The 25,194-nt window shown below is 48.3% G+C and overlaps 2 protein-coding genes across 2 annotated transcripts in view; one reads left to right on the top strand and one right to left on the bottom strand.

The window, feature by feature from the left end:
• SCAI (suppressor of cancer cell invasion) overlaps positions 1-16,172 on the bottom strand; it is a gene marked incomplete at both ends in the record, with an annotated part of 42,823 nt that extends 26,651 nt beyond the window's left edge. The window contains 3 exons of the mRNA XM_082492820.1: positions 661-792; positions 15,929-15,973; positions 16,120-16,172. Of these exons, the coding sequence (XP_082348946.1) occupies positions 661-792; positions 15,929-15,973; positions 16,120-16,172 (230 nt within the window). The remainder of the gene's footprint in view (positions 1-660; positions 793-15,928; positions 15,974-16,119) is intronic.
• A 660-nt stretch (positions 16,173-16,832) lies between these two features.
• On the top strand, positions 16,833-18,712 carry RPL35 (ribosomal protein L35). The gene is made up of 4 exons (XM_082492716.1): positions 16,833-16,920; positions 17,164-17,300; positions 17,709-17,790; positions 18,492-18,712. The coding sequence occupies exons 1-4, from the start codon at positions 16,918-16,920 to the stop codon at positions 18,639-18,641; spliced, it is 372 nt and encodes a 123-aa protein (XP_082348842.1). The 5' UTR covers positions 16,833-16,917; the 3' UTR covers positions 18,642-18,712.
• Positions 18,713-25,194: the final 6,482 nt, after the last annotated feature.

The following is a 25,194-nucleotide window of genomic DNA, read 5'->3' as shown; positions in this document are numbered from 1 at the left end:
TTATTGGTGCCAACAAAACAGCTAGACTTTCTGATGTTATTGCAGATGCTTTGCAGATAAATGCAGATTTTTGTCTTTCTCCACAGTTCAGATTAAGCATTTGTTTCACCAGGCAAATACAGGCTATGGTTTGTATGTTTCTGTTTATTACTTTCTAAATTTCTTCCCCAAAAACATTCCCTTCCCGCATTTCCCCCATTTCCTCCCACCTAGGCCGATCCTTCTCATTCCCTTTGTTTTTTTTTTTTTTTCTTTTGAACAGAGACTGTGGGGTTTTGGACTTGCATGCTGTTGACTGTATACAGCTACACCTACTCCTTAATTGTATACTTCATACACAACATTTCAGTACGAATTCTAACAATTTCACAGAATTTCCAACTTCTAGCTTACTGTTAATTGACATGACAGACATTCAGCTCACCTTTCTCACATTTCCTTCCCTACTGTCTCAGAAGAAATGCGTGAACCTCTACTCCTACAGACTTTCTTACATACATGATCCAAACCTACACATGTATCAGTGCACATTGTTCTCTCCTAAAGAGACTTATGCATTTGAGTTCAAAATGTTCATTGTACAACTGACTTCAGCATCACTCACACCAAAGCGTATGCTCCAATGCTTTTCTGAAGGAATACTGTCAAAAACGCACTAACCTTAAGCCATTGAATAGCTGTTTAGATTTATCCAATAAGTAGCAAAAGTCTGTCACTGTTTTTCTCTCTGCTTGAGGAATATCATCTTCAGCTCCTCCTGATGACATGATTTCTTTTAGGGCAAACTCAGTCCTATGAAGAAAAAAATAGCTATATTACTCAAAAATTCAGGGCTACTATGAACTCATCCAGATTAGATGCATGTACAGGTCCATGGGGATGGTAACAAAGAGCATGCAATTCTCCCACAGGTTACTCTTCTCAAGACTCATTAAAAATAACAGCTGAGAATCAAAGCATGGGACTAATTATTGCACAATGCACTAGTTAACAGACCAAAATTAAAAATAAAAGGGTACAAGAGTCATAAAATAACTGAGGACTGTATTCACAAACACAAAACCGCCAACAAAAGGACTGTAAAACAAACAGTACTTGGGTTTCATACCTGGACAAAGAAATCCTCTCTAAATTTGCCTTTCTGCAGAGGTGTTTATCCTGCAGCCGTATTTAGAGAGACTAGCCTCAATCCTGTTTACATTTCATATTCTTCTGCAACTGTTGAGCACTAGCTCACTAGTTGCTATTGCTAAAACATAGCAATTTTAGACAGAATGCTAAAAAATACCCTGCTTCCTCTCTACTTCCTCATGACTGTTTAATTCCATGGCTTGCACTGCCCACAATTATACCTGCAGATCTATTTTTACTGTTCATATGAGCAAAATGTCTAATTGTACAGTAATCACCTGAACAAAAAAACAAGATATAGCGTAGGTAATCCTAGCATTGGGTCAGTAAGGCAATACAAAAGCTTATAAAGGCAGAGGGGCTTTTAAAATCTTGCTTAGAACATACAGATATAAAACGATCCTTTTGATCATCCAAAGGTGAGCTACAGATTTCTCAGCAGCAGCAACAAAATACGCTCCTCTGAAAATGTCTGCCGGGTCTTTGGCTCTTCTGTGCTCTCTAAGAATTTTAGTGCAAGATAAACACACCTCCAACTGGGCAAATGCAGAGCTTTTTTACTTTCAGCTACTTCTCTACCAGTTCTGGTAAGCACTTGTGTTAAGCAACAAGCTTCCATTTGTGCAGAAGCTGTTTGGATGCTATTTGCATAAATAGTTACCTACAAGTCCCAATTCAAGCCAGGAAATAGCAAAGATAATTCCTTAGGGTCACTGGAAAGTACCCTGAAGTATCTGTCATCAATCGTCACAAAAACCAAACAGACTTTAGAAATACTTCCCTGAACAAACACTTCATGCCTACCAAATGCAGAAGAAATTGGCAGTTCCCCACAGCTTTTGGGGGTCAGTTAATGAGCATATCCTCCCAACCAGGCAGGTTCATGGTTTCCCAGTTTCAACAAGATGCAGCACACACTCACGTGTCTTTTCAACACCCACGAGACAGTGCACTAGAGCACTGGTGCGAGAACATGGGCTGCACTGCACAAACCGCTTGTTGAAGAGTTCCAGAAAAAGGTAGGAAGTATCTACTTATTGTCAGGTAACTGCAAATGGGTGCCAGACAGTATAAGAGACTTCAAACATACCAACCAGACGCCCAAAGCTGTTGGTATGAGCCTAGCAAGCACAACATGAATATTGTGAAGGACCAGCCTGTGTTTGAAATCTCTCAACATTCACATTCACACAGCATGAAACGTACAACACCGAGTACTTAAAGCACCAACATATGAAATCGAAGTGAACAGTGAGAGCTAAAAAAACAGATGTCAGAAGCAGCCAGGAGGTGATTCAGGAATTTCAGCAGAGGGACAATACCCCAGGTCCTGTGAGCTCCGCAGCAAGGGTGACCTAAATCCTGCGGTGAGGCCCTTGGGTTCTGCAGCGCTGCGCTGTGGTGGACCAGGCACTCTAGAGCAGCTTCAGATACATTTCGAAAAATTGAGGAGCTTGCTTAAATTGCAAAGTATGTTTCATACAGTCTGTGTAACATTCCTTCAATTTAATGGTAAAGTCAATTTTTTTTTGTGTGCTACCCTTGAGTTCTACTACCCAACTACCCAACTGCTGCTACCACTGCCCAGCCAAATCCGTGTCAGCCCTGGCGCAGGCACGTAAAACCTACTGCAGTTCTCACGTCGAGGGAGTCTGCTAGACCCACTGCGAAGAGGGCCATTTATGCAATCAATAAAAGACATGCTGGAAAATTCACTGCCTGCAGATCTGAAAGGTATCAGAAGGCAGGAAAAATACTTGTTGCAGAGAAAGGAGAAAAAGCCTCTTTCAGGTTATAGACAATTAAGGCATATGTATTTTGAACGCCTACTCCAAGCCCAGCTAGCTCCTAAATATTTAGCACAATACTGGTTTGTGGAAAGCTAGAAGAACTGAGAGAAGAAATTTAAAAAAAAAAAAAAGAGGAAAAAAAAAAGAGATTACCAAACTGAAAACAAAACATTAGAGAATATTATGCAAGTTCAGCCTCCCGATGCAGCTATCAGCATGTAAGTTTGGAGCCATTCTGAAGCAGAAGGCAAAAGCACCTTTTCTGCTCATGGAAAGAAACTGCCAAAAGCAGAGGGAACAACCTGTCTTCTAATCAGAGACTGCTGGTGAAGGAACCTAGGAAACAAACCACATTTAAGCACATTCTGACATGCCACGCAGACCTAAAAAATTAGTATACACTGGAGACACTCCACTAAGACATTCAGTTTTTCCTTTATTTACCAGTTCAGAAATAAAAAAAATGTATGTTGCAATCAAGCCACACTGATGGTATTAAGGCAACCAATAGCCTGAGTTTAGGCTAAAATGTGGTATTATGTAGCCAGGGTGAGGAGTAAGAGGCAGAAGCTTACATGCAGAAGCATACAAAAGGAGCACACTTAGTAGAATAGTCAGGGGTTTAACTTCATTTCCTCTCTTTCAAAAAGCAAGTCTTAGTCACTCAAACTTATCTCCAGAAAAGAATCCCTCCTGGTAAAACAGAATGTTCCACACAGAAGATGTGAAACTACAGTACCTGCAAAATTACATCTTCATTCTACAAATGAGTAAGCTGAAGTCTTAAAAACCACATAGACTAACATGTATATACATACATGTAGACTTTAGCTTGTATTGCTTTAGAGATCAAAGCCTGATCAAGTTCCACTTTAAAGTGAAGCTGCCACAAGCACAAAAAAGCAGGGACCTAAAAAAAACAAAACCAAAAACACACACCCCCCCAAAAAAACCATGAAGGACCAGAAACACAAATATGAACGGAAGGGATGGGAGAACAAAAAATTAATTAGAATGCAGAGATAGATAATTAGTTCAGGGGGAAGACACCAAAACCCTGTGTCCTCTAAAATTAGTATCTTACAAAAAGTTCAGGTTCATTTGCAAGAAGCTACTTTGGGTTTTACGTATACAGTGCCTGTCTACCAGGCAGTATCTTACTACAACAATAAAAGGCTTCTGATACTACTGTATGCCAGTTTAACTTAGCAAAGACAGTAAGAACTAGATTGTGTTGAAAAATGTAACAGTTCCACTGCATATTATTACCACTACATTTTAAATTATTTAAGCAGATGATGACCATCATAAACATGGAGTGCTCTCAGTGTTCTAGGGAAGGTTACCATTGTAAAGGACTATTACCGACCATGACCAAAACAGTGATTTAAAACAGAGATGTACTTGTATCATTAAGGTACCACAGCTCAAACTTTTTGTGTGTGTGTAATGGCAAAATTTTCACAGACCTTCTGCTAAAACTTCTAAGTTTGTTCAGTATTTCAATTTCCATTAAAACCAATACTCAGCAATAGGATGTTGATACAAAACGACTGAAATACAGCTAATAATAGTAAACTGAAAAACCTCATTACGATAGTTGCTGCCATGAAAACATCCCTACCATTCAGCATGCCAAATATGCCTTCTACCTGGTTCCAATCTGGATTGCCATATGTATTTCATACTATGTGAAAGAAAGACTTGCATGTTAGACCCGGAATAAAACACTCACTGCATACTTTCATCAGCATGCTTTGAATTACACGTTTAATGCTTATTCTAAAAAGGGCTTTGAACAGAACTCTCTACGAGCAACTCAAAAATCTCTGCCCTGCATCATCATCTGTAAAAACTGTATCTGCCAGCTTTTCAGACATGCTTAGCCCAACCTCATTGTTTCTCTAACATTTTGATGGTATCCCTCTTGCTAAACCTTAAGCACCTAAACAGTAAGACAGACACAAAAATTAATCTCATTTTCTACTGATGCTTTAAGAGGGAGGGAGGTGGCCAGAAAACACTTGATCTAAGACATCAGAATGAACGAAGACGACTCTGGGTGCTTATGAAAAGTTATTTCATTAGTACATAAACAGCTACATCACAGTTAAAGTAGAATGAAATGAAACCCTGTGTGTTATCCACACAACTACGAAACTATCTCTGTTCTTAATGACCTGAAGATGCAAGCACAATTGCCTGTGGGATAGAACAGACACAACAGACATAACACCTCTGGGATGACAGAAAGAGTAGCTCCAAATAATCAACTCTGGACAGTGACAGTGGATGAGATCAAGTTTCACTCTCTTGCAGGGTAATTAAAGGCCCATCTGGCTCTGTCACATATTGCACTCAGAAAACAGGAGTATTTCTAAACTATCTAGTGTATTTACACATGTACATGCTATCGTAGAAAGTCCTATTGAAAATCCTTGAAGGTTAGGCTTTAAAAGTAAGCATGAACGGACTGCTCAGAACGGACTGGCTTCTTACTCACTACATGTCAAATTTATCTTCATGATGATTATAGAATAACACCATACAGAAAATACATTATAAAAATATTCAGACTGACTCACATCATGGGCAGAGTCTTCCTTCTAGGAAAAAATAATCAGGAAAAGAAATAAGGAGTTCAACCAAGAAAGAAATAAAAGCAATGAAGAATTAAGCAGAGTAGTAATAAGCATGACAATTTCCCTCTGTGAGACATCTTTAGAAAAGCTGCCAGAAGGTAATTCTTCTACAGATCTCAAATTCAGAGAAGCATTTTGGTTACAGACATGAGCAGGCGCTGCTGCAATTTAAACCCTGGTTTCACTCAGTCACAGCACATGCCTGAATATGAAGGAAAGATGGGAAGGGAAGATGGAAAGAAAAAGGACAACAGGAGCCGTTAAATGATAGGTGAAGCTGGCTTTTCCAGCTGACAGAGAAGGAAAACAAAATTAGTTATGTCATGCACTGGTTTTGGCTTATCATGCTCCGGAGGGGGTGGTATTTGGTGCTGTACAAAGAAAGAACTACTATCATGAGCAGCTCAGGAAAGGAGGAGGTCTTCCCTGCACTGAAGACTGCGTTGTAATGCAGCAGCATTACAGACAGGAGAAAGAATTATTATTAGAAACAGCAAGTGGGCACCGCAAAGGGAGGAATACAGCTACTGACATCACCCTTTCCTCAGGGGCCACTGAGCTCCAAATGAAAAATATAAATAAAATAGTACATCCACAACGTGGACCTCTCCTTCTCTTTGATACTACAAGTAACCCACAGATCTGTGCGCCTCTTCTGCAAACAGACAGTTGTCCCAGCTTTGACAGCCCAGCTATACTAGAAATATCACCTACTTAATTTTTGGTTCTCGTGTTTGATGCTTTTTGCTTTCTTTCATGTGAAAGAAACTGTTGGGCTGTTTTGCATGACTTTTTTTTTTTCTTTTTTTTTCTTAAGGAGCACATGTTAAAAAAACAATCTCCAGAGTCTGCAAAAGGAGACAGTGAAACATTGGTTTAAAAGACTGTTAAAATAAGTCAGAAAATGGTGACTTCCAGCAGAACTTATTATTCTGTCAAAGATTTTGCCAACTCCTCAGGCCACACAAGGCAGAAAAATTGTGCTAGTCAAGCACTGCACTTTGCGTGCCAGGTCCTTTCCAAGACACTCTAAGAACACACAATTCCAGGTCTGCTTAGTACAATACATGAATAGATTTTACAAATTCATCCCATTGCAGCACCCAGGGCAGAGGAGCATCCCAGAGGATAGCAAGACTATGCAAAGCAGTTGGAGCTGAAATGCAGCAGCAGGAGGGGTATGGGAAAGGGATGGAAATTTCATGATGCTAGCCAGTATTTTTAAAGTTATGTGTCACTTACATCACCCACGTTTCCACTTCCCTGTGGTTTGCCGTCTTTTGGCTAAGGTTTTCCAGGCTCAGCTGGAAGGGAAAAAGAACGCTGAAGTCAACGGCATGCCTACTGGCCCTGTGCTCGGACTCGGGCCTGTAAAGCAAGGCACGCTTTGTGAACAGTTGAAGAATACTGTGGTTCAAGGAAATCAAGCTGACAATGAAAGTCAAGCATAGGTATGTGAAATAACTGTATTACATGCACATCTCCTTAGCCAGATCTATTACTCTGCCAGGATCACTATAACCTGCCATTCAGTTGCCTGGTAGAATGGGGTGCTCGTAACTTCACACCTGACACTTACAAAGAAATAAAACCTCACTGCACAGAAAACGTAGTGATACTGTAACTGTATGGTATGCTGTACACAGGGAGAAGTTAGGAGTGAATAAACGAGTAGAACGAGGGGCAGTTTCCTAGAGCTGCATAGCCGAGTTGGCTGGACAAGGCACCTTGACCTCCTGCCAGAACATCTGCAGGTAAAACCCATCTGCCTTTTTTTTAAGTCATTGCTTCTGCTCAGTTATGGAATCGTCAGTGTCTCCTGCCTTCAAGTCAACCTGCACAGCCTCATCAGCTCAGTATTTAGAGGATAAAAGCTGTGAGTACCTATCAGCAGTGCTTTATCTACTTCACCTAAATGGTCAATTGAAAGAACCTCTACTAGAGCATCAGCATTAGACTTAAAACTCTCATCTTGTACTAGTAGAGGCAAACAATCTCACTACAAAGACTTTAGCGGCACATTTGTTCTGTCTGGTATTTTACCAAGGAAATCAGAGTCCGTAGTGCTCAACACAAGCAGTATGGAGTACAGATACTTCACATCCATCATATACAACCTGTCTTTCTTACTTCGAAACCAGAAGAATTTAGTCTTAAATCTTTAGACATTTATACCTTAAACTATCGCTTTCAGAAAAAAAATGTATGATTTTGTAAGTATAAGCACGAGCACATCTTTCAGAAGCAACTCTTACAAAAATCAGAACACGTCACTTGTGTCATTTAACAGGTGACTTCCCACACCTTACAAATACTGATCTCCATGGTGTTCCAGCCTTCCAAAGATAAAGTTTGGATGTTAAACATTCACACTATGCACAAGAACAAATTTATTACAATGCAGAGAACTGATCAATGTGACCCAGTGAAGCTTCTTTGCTAAAATTAGAACGAGAATCTGTATTTTATTTCAGGCACCAGTCGTTTTCATTACTGAGCCTTGAGCTCCGTCCCTTAAATAACCCATACACGACTTTCTGAACAGGACAGCAGATGCAAATCTAATAGGACAATCCAGTATGGTTAATGTTGGGGATGGGGATAGGAGGGAGAGGAAGAACATTCTCTCTTTTGGAAGAAATGCTCTTGTTTTCGCCCACCCACCTGAGGACAGCAAACTGCAAACCAAGCAGTGAACCAGGGTGGGTTTACTGTGTCAATTAACCCTTAGCCTGAGAATCAGAACTTTCTGTGACAGATGTAATACAGAACAGCGAGCTGCTGTATCAAATACAAGTCCTAAACTCTTGCTGAGTTTCACGGCTCGCATCAAACACAATTGGCTTGGGGGTTACAGTTGAGGCTCTGATTAATATTAAAATTCTGGAGTTGAGCAGGAAGTATGTGCTTAGACACATGAACTAATGGTAAGGGTAAGTGATGGCTGCATCCTGATTCGCAGCTTCATGGATAGTTTTACCATTTTAATCAAGAAATCACAGCACAGAAATATAAACTCTGTTTTTCAAAGGCTTCCCACTGCTTACTTTGAGAGGCAAGTGGTAACCAAAAAAGCAAAAGCAAACACACTATTCACACCTATCTTGAGACAGGAATTTCTCCCAACTAAGACATTATTAGACCTGCTTTCCACAGAAACCAATGATGGAAAATACATTCCAATCTATCAGGATTTTAAAGATCTCAAACCCTGAGTCAAAGAGACCAGCTCTCTTTTCAGTTTTCATCCTGACACATCTCCTACAGCATCATTGCCAAAGGGGATGTGATATAAAGCCAGATGCCTGGTTGGTATCTATTTCTTATCTGCAAATTAATAGCACAGATAAAACTAAAGTCTTGATCATTCATACCCAAAGCCTAGTACCATCATGTCTTGAGTCTCTACCAAGAAGCATCTGATCTTGCCTTCGTCAAGCAAGATGTCTACCTTTTCTTCTACAGACTGGCGCACTTGCCTCTTGTGTTTTCTTTCAAAGCTATACTGCACATTTTAGGAAAACCATCTGTGCATTTCCATGTAATCTGCTCAGTGCTAGTCCTGACAGAGCCTCAGACAACACAAAATTAATTAGAACCCAAATTCATGCCTCTCAACAGGATACCTAATTCTCTGTTGAGAGCCACTGTCCTGAAGTTCCTGAGACACCACTCGGATCTATTCACAAAACACTGAAATAAATAACTAACAACCCCCATACACACAGGCTTGTAGGCACCAAAAGCTTCACAGACTGCTTCCCTACTTCAGAGGGAACAGCAAGGAGCAGTTATATCTCAGACCATTTCTTTATAAAATACATAGGGGGAAAAAAAAAGATTTCTTGATTATTCCAAGGTTTTCAGTAAAAGTTGGAAGCAAACACAGACATTTCTCATCCCCAACCACTGTTCACCTCAGGGCATGTCTGCACTGCAGTGGCTGCAGCTCTTCCAGACGTACCAAGCTCCTTTTACAGCAGCTCGCTTGCACGCTGCAGGAGGCATCTGCGAGCAGGCTCCGAGACCACTCCTGCACTCCTGGCAGGGTCTGTAGTCCAGGAGGACAGCAATGGCCAGGTCTGGCTTAAAGAATAACTAGATTGTTTCTGTACCAGCTGTGCTCACTGCTGTATAAACATGCACAGGGAATACACAATGAAAAGGACTTGGGCAGAACCCAGGCTTTGGAGACATTGTTTGAACGCCACAATAAAAAGCAACTTACAGTATAAATTAAGAAAGAGAAACAAGTAGCTGTTTTATTTAGCTGATAATGCTGGTCAAATCATGTTCTGTCTGCCTGGACGTTTGCTTATTTCAAAAGGGCACTAAGGAGAAATGCAGCATGAACTAGGAGGGTGAAAAACTTCTATTTTGTTACCACGTGGCTGACTGAGAATGACCTGCAAATGCAACTAGTTCTACTACAATTGGGAATTCACCAAGAAAGTGTTTTTCCTACTAAAACATACCAATTGTGTAGCTAACTTTCAGAAGTAGTAGTAGCTCTGAAGATTAAGCAAGAGGAAAGACATTTAAAACAAACAAACAAACATACAAAACCAGATAAGCCTGTGACACTAGCCCACACATTCGTGTACAAACAGTCATCCTCTCTTTTACAGGGGGAGGAAGCCTGGTCCCACATCAACCCGTATGCGGCCCTGCTGACCTTTCCCTACCCATCCCAGTAACCCCAGCTCTCCCACCCAGCAAAGGGAACTGCTTCACCTGTCCCAGGGCTCCACACATGCGGACTGGCTGGCCAGATGCCTCCTACAAAACCTAACGACTATTTTCTGTCTGTCCTTTCCTTTAATAGATGCCCTAAACAGGTCATTTTTCTTCCTCTTCCTTTGAGTTTTGTGAACATCACTAGTTAGATAATCTTCAGGCTCTTTCTCCCTACAGCAACACTTGGTACATGATTTAAAAGCTGCTTGTAGAAGAATTAAAAATAGGAAGCCTGACTGTGCATTTGCATAAAGTTTGTTTCCTAAAAAAGGGGAAAGGGCATATATAAGAAAACAAGATAAAAACACGCATGCAGAATTCTCCAGATGCACGCTGCTATAGCAGGTAGAAATGACAGACAGCAAGCACACAGTTATACAAGAATTTTATTTAACTACTGCAAACTGAAAAATTAATACTTGACTTGAATGCATAGTTCATTCTTCAACCTATCAGACCAAAGGATTTGCAAACACCGTCTCATATTGAGACCCCAGAGTGAACGTGAGCTGCCACCGCTGCATTACCTTTGACATCTCAGCAGGAACAGTCTCAAGACTTCCTGCAGGGCAACAGCCAGCACCAGAAATTCAACTCCATTCTGAGTCACATGAGTTTGAATATCCAGCATGAGCGTCAGTCCTATTATTTTAGCTTCAAACAAGTGCTTAGTCGATAGAATAGGACTTTTCATTTGGTTTACGTCTTTAAAAATCCTTTTATTGCTTAAAGCACACCTGTCTGTATTCAGAACCGCAGCTTTGGCATCTCTTCTCCCAGAACAACGCAGAGCTGCTCATTAACATCATACCACAGAAACAGTGTTGTCCCTTCCTGCCCTCTACATGGAGATCATCTAAGCCACACCTCACCAGCAGACTCTTCTAAATTCACTATGGGCGGACTCTAAATACAAGAGACACGATATCACCATGGGATGCACGTGGCCTTTTTCAATCATGTTCATAATACAAAACTTTTGCTTCTCTTATTTATGTTTCTGCCACCAGCAATTTGTTCCACCTTTGTCCATTCTGCGCCCTCTGTGATCCCTCTTTCACTGCAGTTCATGACCTTTTGTGTATAGGATGAACAAAGGGCAAAGGCTAAAAATGTCATCACAGTTGGGCCTCTGCTCTTCTACTGACTTAACTAGTTTGCTGCTAAAAATGAGCTCAAGCTCAAAGTCAGACTGAGGCAGAGTTTCTGGGTCATCAGAGTCCAGGAATCCCCAGAAGATGGTTCAGAAGCAATGTGGAAGAAGAAGCAAGTGTTTCCTTTCATCCAAATCCAAATCATTAATCTGTAGTGGTGCCTGCACACCACCTACATGGTACTTAGTTGTCATTTGCATTGTATGAAGGAGCAATAGAAAAAAGAACATCAGGCTAGCTTACTCTTGGCAGGGGTGGGAGGGGAAGAAGGGAGATAGAAAAACACCATCAGCTGCTGTGTGTATTTACATTTCACAAGCTAAACTATTTAGTGGTTTATTTACACACAATGTTCTTGGAGCAGCTAAAATGCCAGTTGTGTTTTATCTTGATTTTGTGGCAATGCACATAAGCCACGAAATCATAGGAAGAGTCTGCAAATGAGATACGAACCTTGTACATCTGGAAAAGCACGTAAGCCACTGTGAGAAGGGAGAAAGATTTTGGAAGTACAGGCACAACAAAGGTTGAAACACATTAGTTATGACAAGACACCAAAATATAATCCAGAGACTCAAAAGCAATGATCAAGTCACAATACAACAGTTTACGCTGCAGGGATTGCACATCCCAGTATAACCCTCATAGCAAGTCAACCTACAGCGAGGCATACAGGGGCCTCAGGTCTCTCTGGGCTGCCCCTCCATGTTAGAGTGAGGAGGGAATTGCAGTCAGCTCCATTTTATGCACATTCGATGGCAAGACGCCAACACAACTGTTGACTGAGCCAAATCTGGGCCCCCTTGCACTAAGCCATCACCTAAAGCAGGGCGGAAAAGCACATGCCTCTTGCATCTGAGCGGCCAAGTTCCTGAAAAGCATCTGAGTTAGATTTTTTTTTTCTTTCTTTACTCAGAGGAAGACTGATGTTTTAACTCTCTGATGTACACTCATGAATTCAAAACTGAACGGTTGCTATACAATGTAGCTTAATGTTAATGTGATGGAGAGACTTCTTTCTAGCAAGTCAAATTATTTACAAGATGGCCCAAGTGGCAGTTGAGGACAGCGTCCGATCTGGAGGGCAGTTATCATCACACTCTGCATCTTGTTAGCATTCTCAGCCAAGGTGTCAATGGCTGCTTTCCAACTGGAACCTTACTCTGACAAGAGAGAATGCAGTACAAGCTGGGGAAAGCTTTTTGATCAGTTCAGTTCACTTCTTCCCTCCAAACTGGTGTTTGGCGGTAAGCTGCCAGCAAACTCGGGAATTGCACAGGGAGCATCATCACTCTGGGAATTCACCCTCCTGAGCAGGAACTGCTCCTGGACCGTTCCTCTGCCACACAGCAGAGAAATCCCTCTGCTGACTTCTGCTTTAATTATATTTAAGAAATTCAGAGTCTAGTCTGTGTTCCATTATAATAATAGCAATAATTAAAAATACTTCAAACAACGAGTCCTCTAAACCTGCTGTTCCATCCAGGCTTTTTGGCATCACATACTTCCTTTCTTGACTGACATCCTCAGGGAACGATTGATGGTTGTTCTATTCTACTCCTGTTGCAGTGCTGTGCTGCGCTCTCTCAGCACATGTAAACTGCTAGGTAATATTTGTGTTGGCAACTAACTTACATACTTTATAGAAAGAGACCTCTATTTGACCCTCCATCCAGCTCCCACACACAATTTGGTCCACTCCTTTAAACTGCTTCCTTCTGCTGAAACACATACCCTGTTCCATACCTCTGTTTGTAGCCCGTTGAAAAACTGCATATCCAGAACAGAGCTTAGGCAATCCTGCTTTAGCAGGGGAGTTGGACTAGATGATCTCTAGAGGTCCCTTCCAACTCTGAAAATTCTGTGATTCTGGGCTTAGAGAGAGCAACTCGGCTACAAAAAGCCAAGTCTGCAGAATGTCCTTATACAAGAATATTGGAGAAAATATAAAACTTGCATGTACAGGTCCTGGTTTTCCTTCTACAGAGATTGCTCCAACCGAACATTTCCATGAAAAAAAACTATGAAAAGCTCTATCAAAAAAAGACATCAACACACAGATTTCTGTGATAAGACTCTGATAGCTGTATCATGCTTTAGGGAGGGTGGGTTTGGTTTTTTTTTCTTTAAAATACAGTTAAATTGTAGCTATTTAGGCAGTAACATCACCTCAGAATAGACTTTCACACCAGAACTCCTTCCTTGCCCAAAGCACACCATGCAGAATAAAAGATAAGCCAACAAAGTAATGCGTCCAGGTGACCAAATGAATTGCCATTATCCATTCGTACCATGGCAGTTTATCAACAACTCCATTTAAAGCCAACAGAGCTAAACCAGAAAAAAGTGATGCAAAAAGAGACAAAATCTGACTGGCACACGGCAGGGCGAGCGCAGCTGCAGTGCGAGCGGAGGACTGTGCAGTCACATCATGTGACAGGAGCAGCGCTGGCAGCAGAGGAGGGAGAGCTACAGCCCCCGTCCTCCCACCTTCGCAAAGCTGTGCCTTCAGTGCAATGTTACAGACAACACAATTCCATTCCAACGCAGAACTGACTCAGGGCATGAGCTTCTCAATGTTTTGAATTGCTATTTTTCCTTTTTATTACTTCCCTCCACAAATAAAACAGTAACAGACATGAATAACAATACAGGCAAGCTATGTATTCTTCCCACTGCTAAGCACTTTTAGTGTTTTGTCACTTGTAGATCTAGTTTCTCAACTGAGCATAGTGAACCCAGAACACAGTGCTGCTGTCTGTATCATTCTTACATGTAGATCTTAGCCCAACTAGTCACCCTTGTGATAAAATCTTCCAATGTTTGTGAGGGACATAGATTGCCAATTGAATGTTGGTGCTGTATTGTACCTATATTTCAAGATAAAACAACAATCACAATCTCCTTTGGAACACAGCAAAATATTTATTATCTCCGTATAGTTTCTATGAATGTTTATCTTTTCTGTAGCAAAGTACCTGGCTATCACATTTGTGTATGCTGTCCATATTATTTTGGCAGCCCAGAACAATTGCAGAATTACGCTCTTTGCTTCTAGTTAAGCGACTCATCGTTTCTTTCATTTAACGTAAATTGTGATCCAGCTTATCAAACCATCTTAAGAGACCAACTTATCTGATTTGAAAACAAAGCATCTCTTTTTGTACGAACATGATCTACAGTCAGGTGTCATGCTTCTTAATCACTCCCTCAACAGTGTGAGCAAGGCAAGTTACAACTGTTACACAACAGGGTTCACACAAGGCGAGAAGATGCACTGGGCAGCCACCGCATCTGCCAACTTCCACAGCAAGATCCACCCCAGGACGATCTTCTATGATTTCCGAAGGCTGCTACCAACACTGCGGTTCTGGTGCTGGCAGGAATGGTGGGAGAGCTACGCGTGCTGGGAGACTCACTTGTACTAGCATTTTAGTCCAACAGTGCTGCTGTGCATTACCTTAGACAAGATGCTGAGAATTACGGATTGCATTTAGACAGCTCTTGCAAAAACTAGCCATTTTTTATATTAATGGATCCATTTTGCAGGTTGGAAGACTAGAACTGCTTAACCGAGACACCGCTTAAGCAAGCAAGCTTGGAGCCTGATTATTAAATTACAGAAGTGCAACTGAGGCTTTGACAAAAACAGGTCCTGTTCTCTGGTGGGCGATTAGACCCAGACTCTGAAAACCTGCAGTCTCAATCCTGAATGTTTTATCTGGGGCAGCCTTTGGTTACTGACATTTTTATAGCCAGTAACGGGCAAGAAATCTGGGGTGATGACAACACGTAACAGTCATCCAGCTTCTATCCCCAAGGGCATTTTTCACATCACCTATTGTCCAAAGCATTTCTCAGTACAAAACAAGAATTTGTGAAGAGGGAGTTGCTGAGATAAAAGTTTAAAATCAGAACAAATCCATGATGGTTCCGTCAAACTTGCAATTTGGATATCCAGCACTGCACAGACAGCTCTTGCAAAATCCAGCAATATTTCATCTGAGAGGATTCCTTTGCGGATGCAGAAATGCAGCTACCTGTCAAAGGCACGCGAACACCTACAGCCCCCCCAACTGGGAGAGGCCGGGTGGCGAGAGGAAAGATAACGTAAAGAATGGAGAAGTTAATAAAGAGGGGGCCGTTTCCATAATCATTACAGTTACGTTGCGAACCCAGGCCTAGGCAGAAAACGTGCCACATCGTATTCCTCTTCTCCGTTAACAGCAAAGACAGCGGTGAGCGCGGCTCCGTGCGCCCAGGCTGAGGGCCTCGGCAGCCTCCACCGCCATCGCCGCCCCTCCGCCCGGCCCAGGGCACAGACCCCCCGGCCAACCTGCGGCTCCCTTCAGAAGGCGCCTGACGCCGCCGCCGAGCCTGCCCCGCCGCCGGGAGAAGCCCACTGGGAGGGGATGCTCGGCACAGCCCCGGCCGCTCCCGCCCGCACCTGCCGCGCCGCCCGCTCCCGCCTTACCTGGGCTTCCTCTTGCGGCAGGGCTCCTCCGCCAGGCCTGCAGCTCTGCGGGAGCGAGACAGCGGTGAGGGGCGCGCCGCCGCCGGGCCTGCCCCGAGCCGCCCGCAGCCGCCGCCGCCGTTCCCGCCCGCCCGCGCCGCCGCCCCGCCCGCGCCCCGAGCCCTCCCGCGCCGCCGCTCCGCCCCCCGCACCTGGAGGCCGGGCCGGTGCGGGGCGGGCGGTGCCGGGCGGCTCCTCTCACCATCCGCGCCGCCTCCGCCAGCTCCTGGGCAAAGCCGCCAGCGCCGCCGCGGCGAAGGCTTCGGCTGCGCCGAGCGCGGCTGCCGCCTCACGCTAGTCTGGGCCGGCCTCGCCCCGCCCCCGCCCGCTCCTATTGGGGGAGCGCCCGGCCTCACGGCGAGGCGGCTCTCTAATTGGCGGCGCAGGCCGTCAATCGGGATACCCCCCCGCCCTCCCGCGCGGGGCCGCTGAGGCACGGCGCGGCTGCCTGGATACGGCGGGTGGCGGCGCCACCGCGCGGGGAGGCACGGTCTGTCCCGCCGTGCCGGACCCGGCCCGCCCCGCCCCGGCCCACCCGGCCACCTGCGCGCACGGCCCGGCCCCGCTCCGCCGCGGTGCCCGCTCCCGCCCCGCCCGCCGTCACGTCCCCCCACGGCTGCCGGGGTAAGAGTGCCGCACCTCGGCCAGCGAGAGAACACCGGCTCCGCTCTCACAGGGCTCCAGCGGCTGAAAAAGCGGGCGGCGGCGGCACCGAACCCCCTCCCGCAGGGCCGCAGCCCCAGTGCCCCGGGGCCGGCGGCTGCCCCGCCGCCTCCCCTGTCAGCGCCCGCGACCGGTACCACCGCGCTGCCCGCGGGGGGGTGCGCAGCGCGTAGGCTCCTCCCCCCGCCCGGCCGCGGATTGGTAGGCTCCGGCCCGCAGCGCCCGACGCCTCCTGTCCCTGCGCGGCTTCCGTCCTTTCCGCCCCGAGCCGCACCGGTGCCGCCATCATGGTGAGCGGTCCCCTGCCTCACCCGCTGCAATCCGCCGGCATCCGCGCGGGCACCGGGCCGCCGGCCGTCCCGCTGCGGCACCGAGCCCGCCGCGCCGCTGTCGCCGTGATGGGGGGGAGGGATGAGGGCGGGCGGTGATGTGTGGGCCTGAGGGGCGGCGGGAGGCCTGGGGAAGGCCGCTGGCGGCCGGGGGGCGCGGCGGGGTCCCGGGAGCGGGGCTGACGGCCTGTCCGCCGCCCGCAGGCCAAGATCAAGGCCCGAGACCTGCGGGGGAAGAAGAAGGAGGAGCTGCTGAAGCAGTTGGACGATCTGAAGGTGGAGCTGTCGCAGCTTCGAGTGGCCAAGGTGACTGGCGGGGCCGCCTCCAAGCTCTCCAAGATGTAAGTGGGGTCCGCCGAGGGCCGCGGCTCGGGGGGGCTGCGGCGGAGCTTGGCCGAGCCTGAGCCGGCCTGCGGGAGCGGCGGCTTCAGCCGGTGCCGGGTGGGAGCGCTGGCTGTGCGAGCCTGAGCGGCGCTTTCACGGGCGGCGTGGTTGCCTCGTACTGTAAAACAAGACGAAAAAGTGGTATGAAAGAGGAACAGGTGTTCAAAAACTGGAAAATCGGCTTGTGCGTCTTTGCTTGGAGATGTTAAGCTGAAATGTGCCGGAAGTTGTTTGTGTTTTGCTGCAGCGCGGTACAGTGTACGCTTTTGGGCGTAGCATGTGCACGTTTTCTGTACGCTGAGTTTTAAATCTATGGTACTTATTTTTCAGTACATTCTGAGACATATTTTTTGTTTCACCTGCAGCCGTGTGGTGCGCAAATCCATTGCCAGAGTCCTGACTGTTATCAATCAGACCCAGAAGGAGAACTTGAGGAAGTTTTACAAGGTAAGTGCAAACATCTTGCATAGCGGTGGTCTTTCTGTTACTGTTTTCAAATACGTAGTTTGTAGGAAGGAACCAATTTTGTAGATTGTTGCTTAAAAGCTTTAAACTGACACGAAAAAAATGCTCATATATGTTCAGTTTTAAAGTTCTCTGGTCATAGTTCCTTTTTAAGTTTTGTTGCAAGATTAGCCTGAATTCTGTAAGCTGGGTATGAATCTGCTTTTGCCAGGAGAGTCTTCTGGGCAGCATCACCTCTCTGGGGTGTAGTATACTTTCCAGAACATGCAGTTTCTGGAAATGCAGATATTCTTCTAAATTTTGATCATGTTGCAGGTGGCCAAGGAATTCTTTATCTCAATAAGTTCATAATTTTTAGAATATTACTTCTTGGGGTTTGAATGATATAGCATAGGGGGAAAGAAAGAACTTTTCAAGAGGTGGTGGAAAACTGGGACTTGTAAGGTTAAGCATTACTTAAACGAGTCAAAGCACAGCTGGTACAAAAGTTGGAATCAGCTTGTGTTTCCCAGTGGAGAGAAGTTCTCTTAAACTTTTAGACTGTTATGTAGTCCCAATAAAAAGAAGTTTAAAGCACTGCTGCTGATGTCGTTCTTCCAGGCGGCTCGGCTCTGTGAGCTTGTGCATCTGATTGCTACCTTGCAGTGTCTCAAACTCAACTTCTTGTGTATTTTTGCAAATAGGGCAAAAAGTATAAGCCTCTCGATCTGCGGCCGAAGAAGACCCGTGCCATGCGACGCAGATTAAATAAGCATGAAGAAAATCTGAAGACCAAAAAACAGCAGCGAAAAGAACGTTTGTACCCTATGCGGAAATACGCCATCAAGGCGTAAAACTGCAGTGTGCCGAAAGTTCTTAATTATATTGGCTGAGTATGTCTCATTAAATAGAATTTTGTTTGGAAGCTGTCACTGGTGGTTTTTTTAGTAGCGGTGGGATAAAGAAATCATCAGCTTTATGAAATTAAATCAGAGGATTCACAGAACTTGAACTTTTATTGCTAATGAAAACACTAACATAACTTGGAGTTCAAGAGCGTTTTTCTCTTTGAAGAATGGGCAGATGAGTACAGATATGAGAAGGCGGTTCAACTTAACATGTAAAAAATATTTCAATTGAGATTGATTTCAAATGGAAACTTTTCGCAGATGTTCACAGTGGGTCAATATTCATCACTTCAGTAGCTTACGAGTAAATGTTTAAAGTTTTTGTCTTGTCCCAGTGTTTAAGTGTTATGGAGGTGAACTAATTAGCTGAGGTCACCAGTCTGAGCCCCGCTGCTGGCAGCTGTGGCGGGGACTGGCCCAGGGGCTGCCGCGACCTCCTGCCCAGGGAACTTCTTCAGTGTCTGTCGGGAAGCTGGGTTCCAGCGTCGCCCTCCAGATTTTTTCCCACTTGCAGCTGATTTCATCTTGGCAAACAGCTCCTGGCAGTAAGAGGGTGCTCTCGGGGTGAAGGTGAAGGCAGCAGCAGAGGTACATTTTGGATAGAGGGTGTTTGGTCTGTCGGTGCCCGGCTGCGCGGGGGGCCTGCGGCAGGCCTGCAGGGGTGCTGGCAGGCAGTAACTGCACAAGCTGCAACGCTGCCTGCTGTGAAGTCTGCAGGCTGATGCTTCACTCGCCCTGGGAGTTACGAGTTCTTTGTACTCAAGGTGTTTGCAGTGGCATGCAGGTATTTCTCTTGGATGAGAATGGTCTGACCAGGTGGGTGTTGGCATACAGCATTGCACACTGTGGGGCGGGAAGAGAGGAAGCTTGGTTCCAGTTAAGTGTTAAGAAAATGCAGGGGGTGTGATAGTTTCAGACCGAGTACTCTTTTTGTGTGCATTTGAAGACTGATGGAGGTCAAATAAAATCAGGAAACCGGACTTGGCAGAAGCTGGTTGAACTGGAAGATTTTACTTCTAAAGTTTCAGTTTTTACTTCTTCAGTTTCAGACTCCCTGGTCTCACAGCTTTCACCTGTGAAGAACAGAACTGGTTAAATGGTTTGACTTTGTCGCCCACGGAGTTGTTTGGAACTGAAAGATGGGAGTTGTGATCCCAAAGGCCTTTTTTGGTTCTGATGTAAAGAAGAGTTATGCAGCGCTGCTTGAGCATTAGTGATGCAGCAGTCATGGTTTGTGTTAGTGTAGCTAATACATTCTAACATGAAAAACTCTACCCATTAGGGATTCCTTAGATTGGATCCAGATTCTGTTTAGGAAAAAAGATCTTAATTCTGCTCATGGAATTTAGCATAGATCTGAAGGATTTTTAAGCCTCAAACAAGTTTTAACCAGAGTGAGGTCTAATTACGTGTGGTAAAGTGAATTTCCCATATATTGAGCCGTGACGAGGGATAGCTTTACGATGATGCTAATGCTGGCTGTGTGATGGCTTTGTTAGGAGCTTAGCGTGGACCTGAACACGATACGCTTGGCAGCGAAGGAGCCCCAGCCTGGCCCAGCTCTTGGCCCAGGCTCTGCGTGGGTCCCGGCTGCTGAAGCGTGCAGTCAGACGGAGTGTTGCGTGTGGGAACTGGATCCTTTGGCTCATGTTCGTATTACCATGAAGGCAGGCAGGGTTACAAAATGCTTTGTGTTACTGTGAGTATCCTGCAGTGGTCAGCGGTGAGCCGCTCCCAGAGAAGCATGTGCTTTTTCACCCAGCACACATGGCCCTCTGGAAGAAGGAGCACATGGCTGCGAGGATCCCAGATCCGCACACTCCTGTCCCGGAGCCTGATGCCTGAAAGAGGGGAGGGAGAGGTTGGTGCCCTGTGCTGGGAGTTGGGCAGGCTGGTGCAGGCCGCTTCTGTCTGAGCGTGCCCAGCTGCATTTGGGCTTCTCTTTTGCAGAGGTGTGGTGTTACCCCTGTGCTCCTCCGGCAGCACGTCCAAGGGGAGCCTGATGGCTCCTACCAGCATTCCTGACGTGGAAAAGCAAATGCAGGTAACATTGCCCCGCTGGCCTTCCAGAGCCTGCTCCTGAGCGGCGTGAGCTGTGGGCTGCCTTGACAATGAAGACGGGAAGGTGGATGAGCTGCAGAGCCTCTGACGACAACATCAGAGTGCGATTCAGGTGAAATGGCTGCCACCTTCCATCCCCAGCCAGGAGAGCAGCAGCACTGCCCAGAGGATCTCTCTAAAAGATCCAACTGTGATACAGATCACTAACATGCCATTTACTAGTCAGTAACGGGGGGGGGGAGAAAAAAGAAAAGAAAAAACCTAATTACCAGGCACTGAACTTCCAAGGAGAAGTCACAGGTTTGAATAGCATCAACGCGTCCAGGGAAGACTCTTAAACGTGTGCCTGAACTGCAGAAACAAAATGAACAGCAGCCTGAAGCCGATAACCTCTGAACATCCTGAAGTTGCAGCCGGGAGGGGTTTTCTGATAATTTGTGTGTCTGCAGTTCTACACGGCACAGTTACAGAGATGGAATAATTCAGGTTGGGCGCCTCCTCTGGGGGTCTCTAGTGCAACTGCCTGCTCAGAGCAAGGCTACCTTTGAAGGTAAGTCAGTTTGTACAACTTCTCAAGTATCTAATGGGGATTTCAGTTAACAATCTGCTGTATTTTCAAAGCTTTTCTATACGCCCTTGTGAATGGAGAACAAAACACAGAGCGCTCAGCTCGGTGCCACCTTGGCCTGCCCTGCGGCGTAGGTTTCCTGCCGAGGGCACGCGTTGCCTCTGCCCCCTGCACACAGGGTGGTTGTGCAGAGTGTGGAACTGCTCCCTCCGGAGAGGGGACCCTGGCACAGCACTCTGCTGTCGGGAGGGGGAGTAGGTGACCTGCCAGGACTGCGCCCAGAAGCCATCCCCACGCTGAAGCAGGAGCTGATCAGGGGAACACAGTTTGTGCACAGTCCACGCCACGTATTTAAGGAGGTAAATGGGTTTCTGGCACCGCACCAAATCCTGGGGCTGAATTAGTCCATCCACCCGTAGCAGGGTGGCAAAACCAACCAGTTCAGCCCTTTTGTTGGAATTGCCCTGTGCTGTTACAGAAGACATCCCACAGACAAGCAGCCCTTTAAATTATCGGGTACAACGTACTGATTGTCTGAATGGATGCAGAGGTGAGGTGATGGGCTGTAGTGCAGCTTCCTCAAGGGCACAGATGGAGACAGTTGTTACTGCTGTGGGAGCACAGCAGATCCCTGTCCTGGCCTGTGTCACCAGCTCCGCGGCGCGGTCACCGTCTGTGCCCGTTCCCACTTTACCTGCCACCCCCAGAGGACGGCCGTGTGGTCTCAGCTACCTGGCAGAAGGTGCTGCTGTAAAACAACCGTCTGCAAACTCTGTCTGCAAACATATTGGTGGGCGGAAGCCAAAACAACAAAGAGCAGAAAACTCTGGTAAATGTGCTGGCCCACAGCCTGCGCCCGGGCTGTGCCGCCCTGGCTCAGCAGTGCCGGCTGCGCTCGGGGGCACGTGGAGGAGTACCTGTGTGGCCACGGGGTGCCCTGCCCTGAGCGTGGCGGGGAGGGAGAACCTCTGGCAAAGGGCAACCCCCCCGCAGCACCCCGGGGCTCTGCTGCCTTCACGGGGAACAGGCAGCACCGCAGGCAGCACAGGCTCTTGTCCTGCTCTGGCATGGCACTGCCTGGGTGTGACATGGGGGTGCTTGGAGCCCCTCTCCCGGGGGACCCCGCCGCTCTCCAGCGCTGACCCCATACAGCTGCTGACGCCATCCCTGGGTTTAGCACCGGTGCTTGCAGAGCATCAGGGCCTCCAAGGCTCAAACTGTTTATTTTTCCTTTGTAACTGAAGATGTCCCTCAGCATTAGAGCAAACTTCCCAGGGAAAGCTGTTCTTCAGCAAATAAATAATTTCCAGGGCGGGGACGAGGGAGGATGAGCAGCCGCGGGCTGGCTGCGGGGCAGGGCCCGGGGCCGATGCCACTGCGCAGGGAGCCCTGGCCGCGTGCCCTGGAAAGCGTTCAGCAGGACCAGATGTTTCTCTCTCCAACTCCCCGGCGCAGCAGGCAGCGGCCAAGTGCAGATGGTGTCTCTGGGAGCTGGCAGGACCTGATTCTGTGGCTTGGGCAGGGGCAGAGGGGCTGGGGGAAGGGGGAAGCTGCAGAGGGGGCAGAGGCAGACGTGAGTCGTGCGGGATCTGGGTGGGAAAGCCCGGGCTCCCCCTCCCTTGGCCGCTGTTTGCTGCGATGGACACAAACCCAATGGACACACTTCTGGCATTGCTCCTGTCACCTCCCTCCTCTGGGACAGCCCTGTAGCAGCTCTCCTGAGCGCTAACACAGAGGGCTGACCCTGGTTTCTGCGTGCAGCGGGGTGTGCAGGGACTAGTGTATGGCGGGAGACACAAGGTGCTGCGCACGGCAAGGAGCTTGGGAGCGACCACCCTGGGCATATCCAGGTGTCTTTGGCCGCACCGTGTGCCCTGCTGCCCTCCGCGTGCTGAGGGAGAGGCAGCCCCACATGGCTGTGTGCGAGCGGCATGGCTGACGCGTCTGGCTGACAACAAGCCCCACGTTGTGAGTCCCCAGCCTGGAAATGCCATGTCCTGCCGGCCACGCAGATGGCCCAGGTCTGCCGGGGCAGCCGCCTGCTCCCTGCCCTGAATGCCTGTTTTGTTGGCCAGGCTGGGGGAGGACTCGTCCCCACGCCGCCCCTGGTCCCGCTGCTCCCATGAATATGAGCAGTGTCTGGATGCAGGCGCTGCCCCATGGGACCCTGCTCCCGCCATCCTGGGGGCTCCCAGACAAAGGTGGCCCCTGGACTCCCAGGGGACGGGGGCCCGCTGCGTACTGGGGCTCCTGGCTCCCTGCCAGCCCGGCCACCCGCCCGCAGGGCGATGGAGAAAGCCCCTGTGTAGGGGCGAGCAGAGTGCGGCCATGAGAGCAGCCCATGGGCAGCCCTCTCCTTCCCCCCGTGCTGTGCCATGGGACGCTGCCAGGGAAGGGCTGTTCGCAGGGTGCACCCCACCACCCCGAGGGGCTGCTGTGCCAGGCTGTGCCAGGGAGGCCGGGGGGGTTTGGAGGTGGCGTCAGCGGTGAGCCTGGGAACAGATTTCTGTTTCCACTGGTGAGTGAGTCAGCGGCGGCACCGCCAAGGCCCGCGGCTCCCCTCCCTTCCCTCCGGCCCCTGCTGCTGCCCGGCCCTTTCCCGCTGCCGCTCAAGGTCGGCAGCCTTGGCACCCGTGGCCCTGCATCGCTCCGCGTCGCCCCGCATCGCCCTGCGGCTCTCCAGAGACCGACCAGCAGGTCCGGCAGCACCAATGTTCTCCCACCAAACAGATCCCGGCTCAGGCGGCCGATGGGATGGGGGCACAGCACAAGGGCTGCGGTGCTGGCACTGAGCCTCCTGCTCCCCAGGGAGGACCTGGGGGCCGCCAGGCTCTGCCCAGAGGCTGCTGTCCCACATGGGCACCATGTCCCAGGCACAGCCCTCTGCTGAGACCATGGTCCTGGAGTCTGGAGGAGCAGCAGCCGGGTTGTCCCCAGCGCCGCAAGGCAGGTCGCAGCCAGGCAAAGGGAGGACCGCTGGGCACGAGGCCAAGCTCCCTGCCAGGCTGCGCTGCCTCCCCAGGCCATGACTCAGTCACAGCCCCCCATAAATCTTTTGCTGTCCCTGGGGATGATCAGCTCTATTTTCAGTGCAGAGCAGGATAGTGCCCTATATGGTCCAGAGAAGGGGGGCGGTAGGGGCAGGTGGGTGCTGCACCCGATGCTCTGCCCGTTCCACCTTCCTCCTCTCCTGCAGCGGGTCCCTGCTGGGAGCAGCATGTGCACACTGGGAGCAGCAGGTCCATGCTGGGACCAGTAGGGCTGTGCTGGGTTGTGCCCTCTGTGCCTGCCCCAGCCCAGAGACAGGGGACACACAGGGATGCAGAAGCTCCCCCCGGGTCCAGGGACAGGTTTGTGCCTTGGCTCCCAGCTGCGCCGTTTCTGACAGCCCCTGGCAGCCCCAGCGTGCTGGGAAGGTGCGTGCGGAGCCGGCAGCACCTGCTGCTCACCCGACCAGTGTTGTTTGGGTTGGTCAACACTCACATCCTGAGCCCCCGCCGCGCTTCCAGACGCAGCTTCATCACAGTTACAAGAGAAACAGCTCCCCAGCCAGCGCAGCCCGGGCCAAGGGGCTTGAGCAGGTTTGATGCTGGGTGCCCGCACGCTTTCCAGGGGAGCCTTGCCATCCCTGTCCTCCCCAGCTCCCTGCTGGCCTGGGGGGCAATGAGCTGGTGGGTCTCAGCAGGAATGTGCCTGTCTCGGCGAGGTGCTGCCCTGCAAACCACGGCTCGGGGACACGGAGCGCAGGGATGTCCCCAGCAGAGCGTGTGGTCAGAGCGGTGCCAGCACCATCCTGCAGTGCTGCCGCTGTGCCAGGGAGTGAGGGCACACCCCTGGGGAGCGGGAGGGAGAGGCGCAGTGGGAAATGCC

The sequence above is a fragment of the Vanellus vanellus genome, assembly GCF_965231255.1.
Source record: "Vanellus vanellus genome assembly, chromosome: 18".
In the NCBI taxonomy this organism is placed as follows: Eukaryota; Metazoa; Chordata; class Aves; order Charadriiformes; family Charadriidae; genus Vanellus; species Vanellus vanellus.
The sequence above is the reverse complement of the archived record's forward strand: the minus strand, read 5'-3'. Positions and strand labels throughout refer to the sequence as shown.

Excerpts from the sequence above, each read along its gene's own strand:
- RPL35 (XM_082492716.1), top strand. Across the intron at positions 17,301-17,708 it reads GCCTCCAAGCTCTCCAAGAT|CCGTGTGGTGCGCAAATCCA; the intron begins GTAAGTGGGGTC and ends TTTCACCTGCAG. Across the intron at positions 17,791-18,491 it reads ACTTGAGGAAGTTTTACAAG|GGCAAAAAGTATAAGCCTCT; the intron begins GTAAGTGCAAAC and ends TTTTGCAAATAG.